The 16,879-nt window shown below is 39.0% G+C and overlaps 1 protein-coding gene across 1 annotated transcript in view; it reads right to left on the reverse strand.

Moving 5' to 3' along the window:
* The window catches only part of COL4A1 (collagen type IV alpha 1 chain), a 120,798-nt gene that overhangs the window by 9,994 nt on the left and 93,925 nt on the right, over positions 1 to 16,879 (reverse strand). Inside the window, exons 35-46 of the mRNA XM_058045832.1 lie at positions 14,308 to 14,406; positions 14,128 to 14,217; positions 12,053 to 12,192; positions 11,054 to 11,184; positions 10,874 to 10,950; positions 9,979 to 10,077; positions 9,409 to 9,459; positions 7,342 to 7,527; positions 6,556 to 6,689; positions 3,121 to 3,193; positions 2,386 to 2,457; positions 951 to 1,079 (exon numbers count right to left, since the gene is read on the reverse strand). Coding sequence (XP_057901815.1) covers positions 951 to 1,079; positions 2,386 to 2,457; positions 3,121 to 3,193; positions 6,556 to 6,689; positions 7,342 to 7,527; positions 9,409 to 9,459; positions 9,979 to 10,077; positions 10,874 to 10,950; positions 11,054 to 11,184; positions 12,053 to 12,192; positions 14,128 to 14,217; positions 14,308 to 14,406 — 1,281 coding nt within the window. The remainder of the gene's footprint in view (positions 1 to 950; positions 1,080 to 2,385; positions 2,458 to 3,120; positions 3,194 to 6,555; positions 6,690 to 7,341; positions 7,528 to 9,408; positions 9,460 to 9,978; positions 10,078 to 10,873; positions 10,951 to 11,053; positions 11,185 to 12,052; positions 12,193 to 14,127; positions 14,218 to 14,307; positions 14,407 to 16,879) is intronic.

Below are 16,879 nucleotides of genomic sequence, written 5' to 3' on the forward strand. Positions count from 1 at the left end.
TTCAGGAGAAGGAAGTTAATACTATCAGCACTATAGGAATATTTCTGTGACTCATCAGACACTCACAGATTTCCTTTTCCTGATCACCCAAAAAGAAACATTGTTTTGATGTACTGAATTGACTACTAGTGATAGAGTAATGGATTCTGCACAAGCAAACCCATGCTGTGTTCAATCACTGAGACTGTTTCACAGCTATTTCATAAAGGACAGCAGTTGCAGAGCTGTATCATCACCTTCAAGAGAAAACTTTCATATCGACTTTATTAACTAGGAAGAAGATATTCATTATCCTCCACTGTAATTCCCCATCAACTCAACATAAATCATTCAGGAAAAAAGCTTTCCCTTAGAATCTTAACACCCCTGAGCTCCCATTCTCCATGTCCCATCATTCTGAACGACATGTCCCCGTGCCAGCATTTCATTTTTCCTACCACTTGCTCCATTCTCCTACTTGCTGATGTGTTTCATTTTTTCAGTTCACCTACTCTTTATAAAAATTGCCATATCTGGACTAAAAGAAGAAATCCAGGACCATGGAACAAGCTTCCTCAGGAATTGCTTTTCATTCCAGCATCAAGTGTTCTTCCTCATGCCTTCTTGTCCCAGAGACACACAGTAATTAAGTTTGGATTCAAAACTAATGACAGAATACACCCTGACAAATACATTTTGGGGAAAGGATAAGCAGAGTGCTGCAAGTCATTCTGCCTACTGCTGATTTCAGATACTGATGTGCTGCCTGCAGAGTGAGAGCCTATAAAAAACCACCAGGAAGGCATCTGTTTTGGATGAGCTTCAAAAAGAAGCTTCTTCCTCACTGACACAATTTAAGTGACTTACAAAAATTGGATAATATTATACCAAAAATCTTGTAGTATCTAGCCTACCTTTGACTATTTTACATTACAAAAATATGTTTCTACTGGCAAATTAGAAACTCTCACCTTGTTGTCCTTTGGGACCTGGAAGTCCTGGGAATCCCTTGAGACCAACTGGTCCTACAGGTCCAGGTAAGCCAGGATCCCCTTTAATAAGCTGAAAAGCACCTGGTGGGCCTGGTGGGCCTTGTAAACCTGTGAAAATCAACCAAGAAAATCAGCATGAATGTAGTATAGCACAAATGAAAAAAAGTTACCTTGTATTGCCATTTATAAAGTCAGCGACTGAAGCCTGTCCCAGAGAGTCACAAGATATCAATACATCCTAGACTTTACATGTGAACGAAACTGCAAAACTTCCCAAAATGAAGTCTATCTATGCTGATATCTCCAGCCAAACAGACTTCCCATGGACTGAAATAGCTGTTCAGACCTTAGGCTCCATGGAGCTGTCTCAGCAAGACTGCAAATAGCCCCAGGCTGAGTGGTGTAGTCAATATGCTGGAAGGAAGGGATGCCATCCAGAGGCACCCTGACATGCGTGACAAGTCGGCCAGTGGAAACCTCATGAAGTTCAACAAGTGCAGGCCAAGTGCAAGGTCTTACACATGGGCCAGAGCAATCCACAGTATCAGTACAGACTGGGGGATGAATGGATTGAAACAGCCCTGCAGAGCAGGACTTGGGAAACACAAGTAGATAAAAAACGGGATGAGTCGGCAATGTCTGCTTGCAGCCCAGAAAGCCAATACAGGGCTACGTGAAAAGAAGTGTGGCCAGCAATGCTCCTCCTCTGCTCTAAGAGCCCACCTGGAGTATTATATGCAGCTCTGGGGTCCCCTGTACAAGGAGGGCATGTACCTGTTAGAGCAGGCCCAGAGCAGGGCCATGAAAATGATCAGAGGGGTGGAGGAGATCTTCTATGAAGACAGGCTGAGAGAGTTGGGCTTGTTCAGCCTGCAGAAGGCCCGAGGAAGGCCTCACTGCGGCCTTTCAATATATAAAAGGGGTTTATAAGAAAGACAGAGAGATTTTTTACCAGGGTCTGGAGTGACAGAGGAAGGGGTAACAGTGTGGAAGAAAGAAGTGTTTACAGGAAGAGTGTTAATTTAGATTGGACTTAAGGAGGACAATTTTTTTACTGTGAGGGTGATGAAGCACTGGGACAGAAGTTTCCAAAGAAGCTGCAGAAGTTCTATCCCTGGAAGCATTCAAAGCCAGGTTGGATGGGGCTCTGAGCAACCTGGTCTAGTGAAAGATGTCCCTGCCCATGGCAGGCAGGTTGGGACTAGATGGTTTTTAAGATCCCTTCAATCCCAAACCATTCTATGATTCTAATCTGACCATTCAGATGCTGATCCATGATACCCGGTTTCATATTCTGAGTTTTTACACAGAACAAAAGGGTGAAGAGTTGTAGCCACAAATAACAATAAATTAATCAAAAATAACCATTTTACCAAAAAAATCTGTGGGAAAAAAGCACAAGTCTTCATTATACCTTTAGATCCAGGAAGACCTTGATCACCTCGCTCACCCTTAAGGCCTGGGAAGCCAGGAGTCCCTTTTGGACCTGAAGTGAAAGAAAATATTTGCATGAAAATTCAGTAATTTCTGGATTTGGAAGGATATGTGTGGAATAATCATGTATGACCCCCATGATCCTGAAAAAGACATGACTTTATTTGCTCAAGTACTTTTTAACTATTTGCAAAAACATGATACAAACATCACCACTAAGTCATAAAAGAAATGACTACTGAAAATAAATTTCTCGTATTTTTTCTCTTACTTCTCCTCAAAGTTCTGTTACTTTAATAATATCATTCTCTAGATTAAAAGCATTATGTTTTTTCTATTAATACTTGTATTTTTATACACCTGTATATTCAACAAGAGAGACATACAGAGCTCACTTCCTCACATATAATTATAAGATTTGCCTCTTCAATTCTCAAGAAAAACTTGAAGATTCTTGACTGGTAGCATCTAACAATCAATTTTACATCCATCTTTTAAAGGAAGTGCACATTTAATATTTTCAATGCAAGAACAGGCAAGAGACAAAAAAATCTTAAGACAAATCTCAATGCTTTTGTGGTTTTTGACACAGCTTTCAGTGTCAGTAATTATTAACATAGAGTCAGCATTCTTTGGGCATTTCTTTTGAGAGAGGAAGGATATGAAAGAGATATTTTTGCATACTTTTCAGGAGTATGTTAAGTTTCCTCCTCACCTGGAACACCGGGAATTCCTGGAGGTCCGAGATCACCCTTTGGACCAACATCTCCTGGCAAACCAGGGCTACCCTGCATAAAAAAAAATGTGAAATATAGTTATCCTACACTATTATGATATGGCTCTCATATAGGCTGGGTATTAATGAAAATCTATGAAAAAAATGTAATATGAAAAAGCCATTAAATTTAAGAAATGGTCATTCTCTCCCTTGATTAGTTGAGAAGCTTTTCCTACCGGAACAGGAGTGACACTTTGCTCTTTCTAAACTATTTTTTGCCTCAAAGATACCAGACCAGAATGAGGTACTACTAGCACTGCAGCCAGTAAAAAGGTTCTCAACCATAGACCATATAATTATGAAAAACATCTGTAAGCACAAACCTCAGCAGATACTAATTTCAGTGCAGTCCCAGCAGGAGGTTACTGGTTAGATAATTAAATGGGGTAATTCTAGCAGACTTGAAAACTGCTACATTCACACATAGGATGAAATTAAATATGCTCAACAATTTATAATTCTCTGAAGATTTTTACTTTTCAACAGGGATAAAACACTCAAGGACTTAAAACACTTCAAACACAATGGGAACTCCTCCTTCTGCCTTCAGCATTCTAAACTGTAGCCCTGAAATTAATGCTAACACGTTCACTGTAGCCTCACTTCAAGGAAAACCAAGACCCTTTTTCAAAAGACATTGTAAATAGTCATTCAAATGGCTGCCAATTTAATTTCTTCTTTTGTCTGTGGCAGATCAAAAAGCTTGTTAGTATAGTTTGGAGTTTCTCTCTGGCTGATTTGGTATGATGGTGATAGTTCACTATATAATAAAACATAGAACATAGGTGGAGGAAAGAAAATCCGTTTGCTAAGTAACCTACCAACCAGAAGCTGGAGATGTGAATTAAACACACAGTGAAAAAGAATACCAACAGTAGAAGTCATCTTATCATATTTGCAGAGCAATAAAATAGGCCCATAGAAGTGATTTTTCATTTAGTGCAAGTTAGATGTTTATATTAAGGTGAGAAGAACAACAAATGTCTAATTCTTTTCACTAATTATAAAGGGAGATGACTAGTTCAAAAACGGATGCCCATAGTTAAACATCTAAAGACTCCAAAGTTAAACAAAAGAAGTGCTACTCTCAAGAGTGTTAAGGAAGGCATGAATGCAGTAAGATTCCCTGGTTTCCTTCTGTCACACAGTCACAGCATAGAGGATTGTTTAAAGAAATGGCCATCTCTTTGTATCATAATATGTGAACTTCTGAAGCCCAAAACAGGAGGGCTAGCTTTCATTCAGAAGGCAATTATGAGTCAATCACATTAAAAGAGGGGGAGGTCAAATATATGTATATATTTTAGGTTATAATTATAAAAATATTTATAAGGGGAGTTTATTGGAAGCTTTCCATCAAAATACATTTCCCATAAATGCATTTCCTAAAATATGCATTTCCTAATTTTTTTTCCTCATCAGATACAGCTTGGTAAACAACCTTTTTGGGTCTGTTCCAAACAGAACAAAACTATTTCAGGAAAATGTTTCTTTTCCCATTACAACACTAAAATGAACAGGAAAAAAACCATGAGATTTGTATTTCACAGTCTGATCTCTATATTTACTTTCTTTGGATACAATTTTTGGACAGGTTGTGTCACTCATGTTGCAACAAAAATCTCCATTCTGATATAGGTAACCATGTACCTGGAAACTTGTATGAGCAATTGAGCCATAATCAGGGTAGGAGCCTGTCACACTGGGAACACTGGAAACTCATCTTAGCATGTATCATCAGAGGAAGCTTAATATTTAATATCACTCTCACTGCAGCATTTCACACTGAGTTAACAACCTGCTACTATGAATTATGGCTCAAGGATAGTGAAACATTTTTTCTGATTGAAGGCATGGAATCAAAACCCTTAGGCATTTCCCATTCTTTCTCAGCAAACAGTCTCAGACTAGTAGAGCAACCAGTGAAAAGCTTTGCAATTTCCTGGGGTATAGAAATTTAGCTCTCTGTAAAAGCAGTGCAAATTATTAAACTACAGAAAATATACTGGAGACTTATGTTGGAAATTACTACCTTCAAAGCTGGTATGGTACAGTATGGTATCAAATATAAAAAGGGCTGAACACAGAAGCAAATCCTAAAGTCTCTGTGAAGTGACTCCTGGATGCAGAAAAAGATGCACTAGATCTTTGCATTATCAAAAATAATGTGGACCTTTAAAGCCCTGCATTTCATATCAGGACCTTATTCCTGAGTCCTTCTTCCTTTTGTACACTAGGAATTTTCTCATCCTTTTTTCCATAAATATTATTTTTATTACTATTGTCCTTTTTTTCATAGAATCATTAAGATTGGGAAATACCCCTAAGATCATCAAATCCAAGCATTAACCCAGCACCACCATGCTCACCCCTAAACCAAACACCTCAAGTGTTCTAGCCACACATTTTTTGAACACTTCCAGGGACGGTGACTCCACCACTTCCCTGGGCAGCTCATTCTAATGCCTGACCACCCTTTCAGTGAAGAAATTTTTCCTAATATCCAATCTAAAGCTCCCCTGGCATAACCTGAGACCATTTCTTCTTGTCCTCTCATTTGTTGCTTGAGAGAAGAAACCGACCCCAATCTGGCCACAACTTCCTTTCAGGGAGTTGTAGAGAATTATAAGGTCCCCTCTGATAAGGGCCCCTCTGAGCCTCCTTCTACTCTGGGCTAAATGATCTCCATTCCCAGTGTAGCAGGAAAGAAGGAATGAAAAGTTAAAAAATAGAGCATACTTTTCAGTGTGGAAAAAGGGATCATACATCCTGAGAGAAGGAATAAAGAAGACAAACTATTCTGGGTGACTGTCCTATTCTACTTCACTCTTGTTAGTATACTGAAAAGTGACTATTTTAGGCCAGGGAAAATGAATAATATATGACAAAAATGTATTAATAGTATTGCCTGTTTGTAGTTCTAAATCAGCAGCAATATTTCATCACTGACAGTACTGAAACTGCACTTTATTTGAGAGCCTTCATAACAAAAGCAAACAGTTCAGGTATTTTCAGAAGGCAATTTATCATGAAATATGCAACCTTTAAAATTAACTACTAATGCATTTACCAGATTTATGGATGTGCTTCAGCCATCCCGTGCTGTTAAAACACTGTAAATTATATTTTGGGTGTTGTATGTTACCACTCACTATCTATAAATTTCTAATAAGTTCATTAGCTCACTGGGGCAGCCTTTCCAAGGAGAGCACTGAAATGCTTTCAAACTGACTTTACATCATCAGCAGTGAGTGCAAAGGCACTTTGAACATAAAATATCATTGTTTTGAACAAGAAACTGTATGATTAATATATCTATTAATTACAAGAACCAGCTTTCAGCAAATCTGGAGTGTACTGAAAGTAACTTACTGGCAGTCCTTGGGAACCTGGATCACCTTTCATTCCTGGACCCCCAGGGATCCCTGGCCAGCCATTGCTCCCTTGCTCTCCTTTGGCCCCTTTCAGACCTGGAGGTCCTGGTGGCCCTATTGGACCTGGTAAACCTAAAAAACAGAAGAAAAGAGTATTTTGCAGCAAAACTGGCTTAGAGTAGTATCTCATGGACGACAAACAGGGTGTACAGATGGTCAGAACAAAAAAAAATTCTTGTAACATTTCAAGAAAATAAGTAGGAGAATCTGTTGCAGGGACACCTCTCATCGAATCCTCTCTCAGCCTGTAGCTGACTGAAAACAGAGGCAGTTTTCCACATGTGCAGAACAAGCAGATAGTCCATCCTCAGGCATAAACATGCTAAAGACACTTTGTACTCTGCTCCACTCTCCTCCTTAGCCTCTAGCACAGGCCACTGCCATGGAAAGGCCAAACTGGGCCATTTTTAAGTACATTAACCTCAGCACATAGGAACAAACAGCCCTGGATGCCTCAAAACAGTAAATAAAGTCCATAGGGAAACATGGAAATGGGAGGCAACCTTCTCAACACTTGAACGATTTCTGGACAAGTTAAGTGCTTGAGGATATAAAACCAGCCTGTTCTAGGACACACTGCCAAAACTGCCTGTGAACAAAGGCTTTTCTCTGACCTGGGAGAAGAGGATGAACAAAGATATGCAATATTGATTGTATTAATAATTAATTAATTAGGCAAGCTTCAATGACCAGCAATACTTTAACACTAAAGATAAAGAATTACCTGGAAGACCAGGTTGGCCTTGGGGTCCTCTGTCTCCTTTAGGGCCTTCAATTGCACTTCCTGGCAGCCCGGGAAGACCTTGGTTCCCTTTAGGGCCTGGTGGACCTGCATATCCTGGCTCCCCTTTCAGGCCGGGGATCCCCGGACTTCCTGGGGATCCTGGAAAACCCACTTCACCTTTTGCACCTAAGATTTGAAACAACAACAGAACATGATTAGAGAGATCACAGTCACTGAAACCTTCTGCCATATTATCCACTCATAGTAAGCTTTACTCTTTTTGAAAACACTGACCTTAACTTCATACATTTCTATAAAATGCAAAACTTCAGGAAAAGTGTGTGATTCTTCACAATATGATACAAAATATGAGGAAAGTCGTTTGACTGACATACCTTTTCTTATCTAAACTCATCACTGGGCTGTTTTTAGTCACTCTTAAAATAGATTAACATTCAGCATCCCTCTACCACTCCTTACACAAAGATTATAAAGCCCCCAAACCCTTACTCCACAGCAATTATTATTGTCATAGTCAAGTAATGGATGTTGTGCTTGACTAAGCACAAAAGGTATTGCTCCTGGAGAAAAATTGAATACTTTTTTACTAAGATCTAGATTTAGACTCCTTGTACTTACTTTCAGGCTTGTACAAATAGTTGACAATTGCAATTCAATCTAGTTTTAGACTGAGCAAAAGAATATAGAATAATTGGTATAAGTACAATAATAAAAAAAACCAAAATTTATAGAGAACACTATCCCTGGGTCTCTGCTTGAGCAGAACAAGGTTTTTAAATCCTTGACTTGTTTCTTTGGAACTACCAAAGAAATACCTTTAGAATATATACTTACTCTAAACCCAGATATTTTTAAATGAGCTGAGCTGACAAAATGAGAGATGGGGAAGGTGAGAGAAGTGTTCTCATAATCTAGTGCTCTACATGCCTACCGAGCTACAATCAGAACATTTGCTAAATTTATTAAATCTTTAACATTAGGGATTTCACAATAGTTAATGATTATTAATTAGTCTAAGATGGTAAATAAATAATATCCTGAAATTCTGGTTTATCACTTTGGTTGTCCAGACAAGTTTCCTTTATTAGTAGAATGAATAAGTGAGGTAGGGCATTGACATTTAAAGCTATGTAAGTTCTTCAAAATCTGCTGTGTCATGTTAATTTCATGGATGAACTACTTGAATTGTTTGTGTTTTCCACAATGGAAAATTGTGGATAGTTAAAATTGAAAATTCCCCCATTATACGCAATTTCTTTTATCAACAGCAGTTTGACATTTCTTGACTACTGTATCTATTGCAGCCTAGTGTCTAGGATATACTTATTTCATTAACTGGAGCATGGTGCATTACAGACACCTTGAACAAGCACTGACTCAAGCCAGTCAAACCATTCTCACAGCACAGTGTAGTGACACACTTTTCAAAGAACATAAGGGGACTTGAATTGTCATGGTCATGCAACTGTACCCAAGCAATTAAGTCCTGAGCCCAGGTAATAAAAATTTTCAGTGGGATCTCAGCAGGACTCTGCTATCTTTTGCATCTCTGCACCATGCTCCTGTGCATAGCTTAGACATGCTCAATTGAGATACAGTAAATGACTAATTTAGCAATTAATGTGTCTGGGCTGCAAAACAGGTTCAGGCAAAAAGATCACTACAGTATCCTGGCCACAAAACCACTACCTATAGCTGTCTGTGCACAGAGCCTCACTAAACTTTGATTCTTGCAAAATTAGTAGGAAAACAGAAATACTTGGAGTCAAAACACAGCACACAAATACGGGAGTTATTTATATTACCTCATCACACCACAGCTTGCAGAGAATTCCACACTATGAATAATTACCTATTTTAGGGTATATCTAATTCCAAGATGTTGGCACTGTAACAGAAATCAGTATTTGAACCTCTCAGAGCTTCTGCTTGCTCTGAGAAGGCATAGGATGTAAAAGAATGAAGTAGAAAATATGTCTGCATTACAGGATTATGGTTATAGTATGTTGGGAAGGAGGCTTATAATTGTTTAAGTAATTGTTTTACCTTTATCTCCCTTTGCACCAGGAAATCCTGGAAGTCCTCTACCTGGAAGACCTGCAGTAAAGAGACAGCAAAAAATGAGAAAAATGAGAAGTCAGGAAAGTACTTACATTTAACCTATAATGAATAAAACTCTATTATGCAAATACAAATTTCAAATAATTGGCTTATGCAAAAGTTCCTCAGGGCAGAGGCTGTTTTTGTTATGTACTGGTATTGTATTTAGTACAATGGGTCCTGTATGACTGAAAACCCTACCCAAAGAAAAGGCAAGGCTGCTCCACTATTTCACAGCTAAGTTTCAGGCTGAAATAAATGCCAAAACACAATTCTTTAAAGTATTACCAGCCTTTGTGAAAGAAATTCTTTCAATATTACATTGATTAAACACAGTTGCTCATCTAAATGATCACACTGCAATGCTGGATGATCCTAAGACATCAATATTGACTTTATTTTCTAACGTTTCATCCAAAGGACTCAAAACCAGGACACACCTCTACCAACTACTCTTGTGCAGCCTGTGTCTGTGCATTTTCATACCATGGGAACTGAAGATGACAGTCACAGTACCTTGTTCACCCTTTGCACCAGCTGCACCTGGAATCCCATCATAACCTGGTTCACCCTTCTGACCAGTGGCACCAGCAGGACCCGGAAAACCAGGTTCACCTGAAAAATCATTGACATTTTCATTTGAACTATGACTTTTTAGACCAGGTTCACCTGAAAAGTCATTGACATTTTTATTTGAACTATGACTTTTTTCTCTCGCATGAAAAATTTTACTTTTTCTTTTGCTCCCACAGAGACCAAGCAGATATTGCATGATGACTTCAGTGTGACTTTCCACTAAGTTTACTTCTGAATTAAATCCGTCTGAGACAGGGCTCAAGTCTTAAAGACTTTGACACAGCTAATTATCACGAATCGCGGTGAGTTTAGAATGCAGGACCTCTAGCAAAGACTTGTGAACAGCACAGTCCATTGTCCTGTAAGATGATGTGTCCTGCAGCCAAAAAACTGAGAACAGAAGACTCCAAGATCAAAAAGGTTCATAACAGCAATGGATTTACTCTCTTCCATACTCTATTTCCTTTCTAACATCAGTGAAATTATGATAATGTGGTGATTCAGGTTTGGGCATAAAGATTAACTGAATTGTTTTACAATTAACTCAGAAACAACAGAAGTAATGGCTGTAGCAACAACTGGTCTTGTGGAAGGTGGTAAAATCTATTCCTCTAACAGTGCAAAAGAAAGTGAGCCCCCCACTACACTGACTCATATTTACCTAGGAAATATGTCAATATTTTCAAGCAATGTCTTTTTTGCTTATGAAATGAACAAAATCACTGCGAAATATCTGAGCAAAATGAATGTAGAATGCAAAAGATTTTGTTTTAGCCACTGCCTGGAGACAAACAATATTTTAAGTGTCCTTTGCTGGTTTACATTTCTTTTTTACCTGGTTCTCCTTTTAAACCTGGAATGCCACTTAAGCCAGGAAGTCCTTTTTCACCCTTTTCTCCATGGCGGCCAGGGCTTCCTGAATAAAGGAAGAAAAATGTGTTTCCATGTGGGATATTTGATATAATTTTTACTTCAACTTTTCACTGCAGTTTCTGTTTTGTAAAAGCATAAACACTTGCCTGGAAATCCTGCCATGCCAGGGGATCCTTTGGGACCTGGGGCACCCGGCATTCCAGGAATTCCTATATTACCCTTTTCACCTTTTTCTCCAGATAGACCTGGACTACCCGTTCTTCCTGGTTCTCCCTACAAGAAGAAGCACACATAAAATCCAGACATTAATTCTGAAACAGTTTTTTCTGTATGCAGTGGTAGATGTCACCCCTCTTATGCATCTGAATTTAAAGAATTCCATAATTTTTCCACTTCTACACAATGTAATTTAGGATTTAATTTGGTATTAGATTCCACTATCAGAGTTTTTCAAGTAATCTAGCAATTGCTTAATACCTACAAATGAAAATGAGCAGTCTTCTATGCATTTTTAGGATGGTTATACAAAGTCTTTTCAAAATTAGCCTTTTAATTTATTACACTTCAGCATCTTAAAAAAAGTCTTTTTTTGAGTCCTCAGTAAGTTTGCTACCAGATTAGCAGGTATTATTTTTTACCACTTTTACTTATAAATTCATTATAACTGTCATTGTACAGCTAAGAAAAGGAATATGAAACAAATGAGAATCCTAATAGATACTATTAGAGATTCAATTAAACTTTACAGACAGTATTAGCACAGTTCACTTTTCAGTAGTGGCTGAGCACTGTATAGTATCTTTGTAAAAGTACAGTAACATTATTTTAGTGTGATTATTTTCCCTGTTCATAAAATGCCCTTTTCACATTATTGACTTAGTATTTTTAAAAGTTCTTCCCCTTCCCTACCTTTCTAGCACTGTCAATTAGCCTATTTTAAGCAGAGATAATAAAAAAGAACACTGGAGATATCGGTTCCATCAAACAGAATGCATCTAAGCCTGTACATATCCACACCTTTCAAGTTTTTCATAAGGCAGTTAAATTAGCATAATAGAAAATATAACAAAACAGCTTAAAGGCCAACAGCATCTCTTCAAGTGCTTGGTAGAGATAACCAAATCCTCAGGGATATAAATACCTTCTCTCCAGGAGCCCCTGGAAAGCCAATTCCAGGAAAACCTGGTGCTCCTTTGTCTCCTTTTTCGCCTTTTTGCCCAGGGAACCCTGGTGTGCCTGGTGAACCTGGTACTCCAGGAAGACCCTTTTCTCCAGGTGTTCCTAGTAAAGGGAAGGAAAAAATGGGTACATCAGAACCAGTGGTACCTCAGCAGTGTTGACAGTGATGTTTCAGTGTTGCTTCGGCCATTCAGAGCTATAAAAGTAAAAGCTACATTTTCTGTGAGAAAAGAGATTCACTCTCTAAATGGGACTTATAGGATGATCAACTCTACTCATAGAAGACAGTCATAATCTTGGATTCAGAGTAAACAAAGATCTTGCTAAAAATATGAACTGAATAAAACTTTATTTTTATTTGATTAATTTCTAATAGTACTACAAAGTGACTCCTCTACAGCATATGTTTTCTGTCCTCATTTACCATTTCAGACTTTCATGTTTGATTTCTAAATATGCTAGACACAAGGCCATCCCAATGAAGACAAAGTTTCCATGCTGAGTTATAGGTTCTTCTCCATTTTATTCTTTACCAATCCCTTCCACAACAATTTTATTCCCAGACCCCTACAGTTCATAATTGACAGGCAGTACACAGCAGCTCACCAAACCTTTTAGAAGGGGGAAAATACACAAGAAGCTTAATGCAGTTCACAGACTATCAGAGACACAAACAGGAACCACTCAAAAAACTGCCTGCCTGAAACAAATACAGAAAACCTAAAGATCCAGCTAAAGGATTTGCATGTAGAAACTTAGGAAACCATCCTATTATTTGTATATGACAACAGGATTGAAAAGCAATGCGTCAAAAGCCTAACGTTCAGTCACTGCTGCAAACACAGAATCACAGAAATTCTAGGCTGGAAGAGACCTGTAAGATCATCGAGTCCAACCCATGTTCTAACACCTCAACTAGATCATGGCATCAAGTGCCACATCCAGTCTTTTTTTAAACTCTTCGAGGGATGGTGACTCCACCACCTCCCTGGGTAGATGATTCCAGTATTTGACCACTCTTTCTGTAAAATACTTCCTCCTTAATTCTAGCTTGCATCTCCCTTGGCGCAGCTTGAGACTGTGTCCTCTTGTTCTATCTGTTGTTGCCCGGAGAAAGAGGCCGACCCCCAGCTCACTACAGCCACCCTTCAGGAAGTTGTAGAGAGTGATAAGGTCACCCCTGAGTCTCCTTTTCTCCAGGCTGAACAACCCCAGCTCCCTCAGTCGTTCTTCATATGGCTTGTGCTCCAAGCCCCTCATCAGTCTCGTTGCTCTCCTTTGGACACGCTCAAGCATCTCAACGTCCCTCCTAAAGTGAGGGGCCCAGAACTGGATGCAATACTCCAGGTGAGGCCTCACCAGTGCCGAGTACAGGGGAAGAATGACCTCCCTGCTCCTGCTGGCCACTCCATTTCTGATACTGGCCAGGATGCCATTGGCCCTCTTGGCTACCTGGGCACACTGCTGGCTCACGCTCAGCCGACTGCCAACCAGCACCCCCAGGTCCCTTTCCACCTGAACACTGTCCAGCCACACCGTCCCCAGCTTGTATCATTGCAGGGGGTTATTGTGGCCAAAGTGCAGGACTTGGCACTTGGATTTACTGATCTTCATCCCATTAGATTCTGCCCATCCATCCAACCGTTCCAAGTCCCTCTGCAAAGCCCTCTGTCCCTCTAACAGATCAACACACGTTCCCAGCTTAGTGTCGTCTGCAAATTTGCTAATAAAAGACTCTAAACCCTCATCCATGTCATCAATAAAAATATTAAACAGAACTGGTCCCAGCACAGACCCCTGAGGGACACCACTGGTGACTGGTTGCCAGCTGGATGCAGCACCATTCACCACCACTCTCTGGGCCCGGCCATGCAGCCAGTTCTGAACCCAGCAAAGAGTGCTCCTGTCCAAGCCATGGCCTGCTTGGAAACAGTGCAATTGTTTAGTAGATCTACACCAACAAATATTCCATACAGATTTCTCAGAATATTCTATATTAATTAAGGAAAAAAATAAGAAATTCCTAGCAATCAGTACCTGGCAGACCCATTTCACCAACCGATCCTTTTTGTCCTGGAATTCCTGGATCCCCTGGGTACCCTGGGGGGCCTTGATCACCTTTTGGTCCTATGGACAACAGAGAAATGAAGAATCCCATCATTAACAAGGTTTAAAATACCTGACAAACAGTCTGTCTGCTGTTATCTTCAGACATACCTGGTTGTCCTGGAGTACCAGGTTCACCATCTCTCCCTGGAATTCCTGGTTCTCCATAATCCCCACGTAGCCCTTTTTCTCCTGCTTCTCCATGGTCCCCTGGACACCAAAAAGAAAAACACAGTGAGATCATTTTTATTACAATTTACTGTAATTACATACAATAATCCTTCTAGTTAATTTTTGATCACTGCTGCTTCTCTCTGTTGAACAAGGAAATGGCTTAGTAAAACACAACTTTCATCATTAAACCAGTACTGAGAAAAGGCTGAAAACTATTGCAATTTTATGGGTGCCTGTGCAAATTACAAAGCAAGTTATATCTATAAAAGAAATGGAAGGAATGTGTGTTTGAGTTAGATTAATAAGTTATTTGAAAAGTGGCCAACAGATGTTAACAGAAATTATTGATTTAACTGTTCAGCTCTCTAAAAGGGCACATGTGAACAGCTAGTAAACAGACAGAAATTTGCTGTTTTCCCTGTTCCATTTAATGTAAAGCACCTTCAGAAGGCTTGATCTCTTACTCTCTAGCGTGCCTCTTCTCCAGCTTTATGTCCATGCCTTTTGGTCATAAACAATTCTGTTAGTGTTGCATAGAGCTGCAGGACAACAGGCTACTGAAGATAAATCACTGAATGTTTTTAAGTAAGCAGCTTTCATTAAAAACATTTCGAGATGTACAAACCCAAATTTTTTCATTACGCATCAGTGATAATATGCCATAAAAATTCAGTGTCTCATCTGCACAGTTTGTCTTTTGGAAGCTTCTAAAAGCATTACTGTGATATTCATGTCTAGAGGAATGAAGGCAGCCAAAAGATCAGCAAAGCTACGGAGTATAACTAAATTATTTTTCTCTGCTGGTACTAAGTATCTTTTGCTTGGAGAGGATGAGGCAAGAGCAGAAATTTGCAAGCTGAGATCTGTTTGGAACCTACTCTTCCAGGCTGTGTGAGCCAGGCCAATCTGTAGACTCCATGTAGTGAGGAAAAGGTAGATTGTAGAAGTTTGCAAGCATGCATTGTTAGTGATGGAGAGATTAGTAAATTAGAAACCAAAGAAATTAACCATTTGAATTTCTCAGCAAAGGTTTCTTTATTTGCATGTAACAAGTGTGCCTAATTTAGATTTCTAGGTACAAAATAAAATTAATCATCCTACATGCCAATAGTAGATAAGGAAATAGTGAAAACGACCCATGTGGTTTTAAGTCTTCACAAAGCACTGTACATATCAAGACCAGAAACAAATGAGAAAAAATAATCTAGATGAAATCTTTGTAGGCTGGGAGCTTCATTAAAAGTACTCTCAGAAGCTGCATCTCAGCTGAAGGGCAGATGTACTCACTGCTCACTGGCTGACGCCCTCCCCTGCAGCCCCTGGCTGCCCAAGCTGCGAGGCACTACTTACCCACATGCCCAGGTTTCTCTGAGACCCAACCAGAACACGTGAGCCCACATCTCCTTCTGACAATTAGCCAGGACATGGAGATAAGAGGTAGCTAAGACTGGGATACTCTCCTGTTTCCACAGTTCAAATACAACATAGTATAGTTATTAGTGATTCACTGTCAAACTGGAAAGGAGTCTGCCCTAGAATGCACTGATGAAATGTACAGATGACGCTCAAAAGGAAAGGCTCGAAATGAGGACAGGATTAGACTACAGAAGGATTTTGAAGACTTTGAGTGAAGCTTGGAAATCATCACAATGAAAATCAAAAAGCATAATGCACCACGTGTGGGATAGAAGAAGTCAAAAACACGCATACAAAATGAAAAATTATCACACAGTAGTCTAGAACTAAGGGACTAAGAATTATAGCTAATCACAAACTCAGTCAGCTATTGTTTCAAGAAAGGGAAATTTCATTCTAGCCAGGCCTGAGGTGAAAGTACTTTGCTTGTTTCAGCAATGTGCACTCTAACAAGGATTCAGCCAAACTGGGGAGCAATCACAAAGTATAAAAGGAACGATAATTGTTTCAGAAAGGATGATATACTATTAAAGCCTGAAGGACTTGGTTGAGGGAAATTAAACACCACAATATCTCAGCAGCTCCCTTCTAAGCTCTACACTTCTATTTTAACAAAAAAGTAACCATTTATTAAAAACTCTTATTTTTTAAATAAAATATAATGTATAGTAAGAAGAAAAAATACTAAAAATATGCAAACTATACACAATTTTTTCTCTGAAAAGAAATATAGGAGAGAAAATTATTTCAAACAAATAATTTATCAATTAGCAGTAAAACTAAAAAACCAAGAAGAATGTATTATCTAAAAAAGCGAACAAATCTATAACCATTTCTAAAGTTTCTAAACAGAAAACTGATTGCCTTACCCCTGCATACTTCCAGATATTTCTAAACTGAAATAAGTTGATCTGTTGGTATCATTGACATAAATGCATTTCTTTACTGAATTTTATTCAGGTCACAAGAAAGTGTGCCAAAAAAGGCAGCTCACTTTTTTTCTTACATTATCGGTTGATCTTCATGGCCACAACTACATATTTTACATAAAAGACAGCTTTTCCCTTCTGGAAAGCTCTAGTTTTACTTTTAA

The sequence above is a fragment of the Melospiza georgiana genome, chromosome 2 (genome assembly GCF_028018845.1).
Source record: "Melospiza georgiana isolate bMelGeo1 chromosome 2, bMelGeo1.pri, whole genome shotgun sequence".
Classification (NCBI taxonomy): domain Eukaryota; kingdom Metazoa; phylum Chordata; class Aves; order Passeriformes; family Passerellidae; genus Melospiza; species Melospiza georgiana.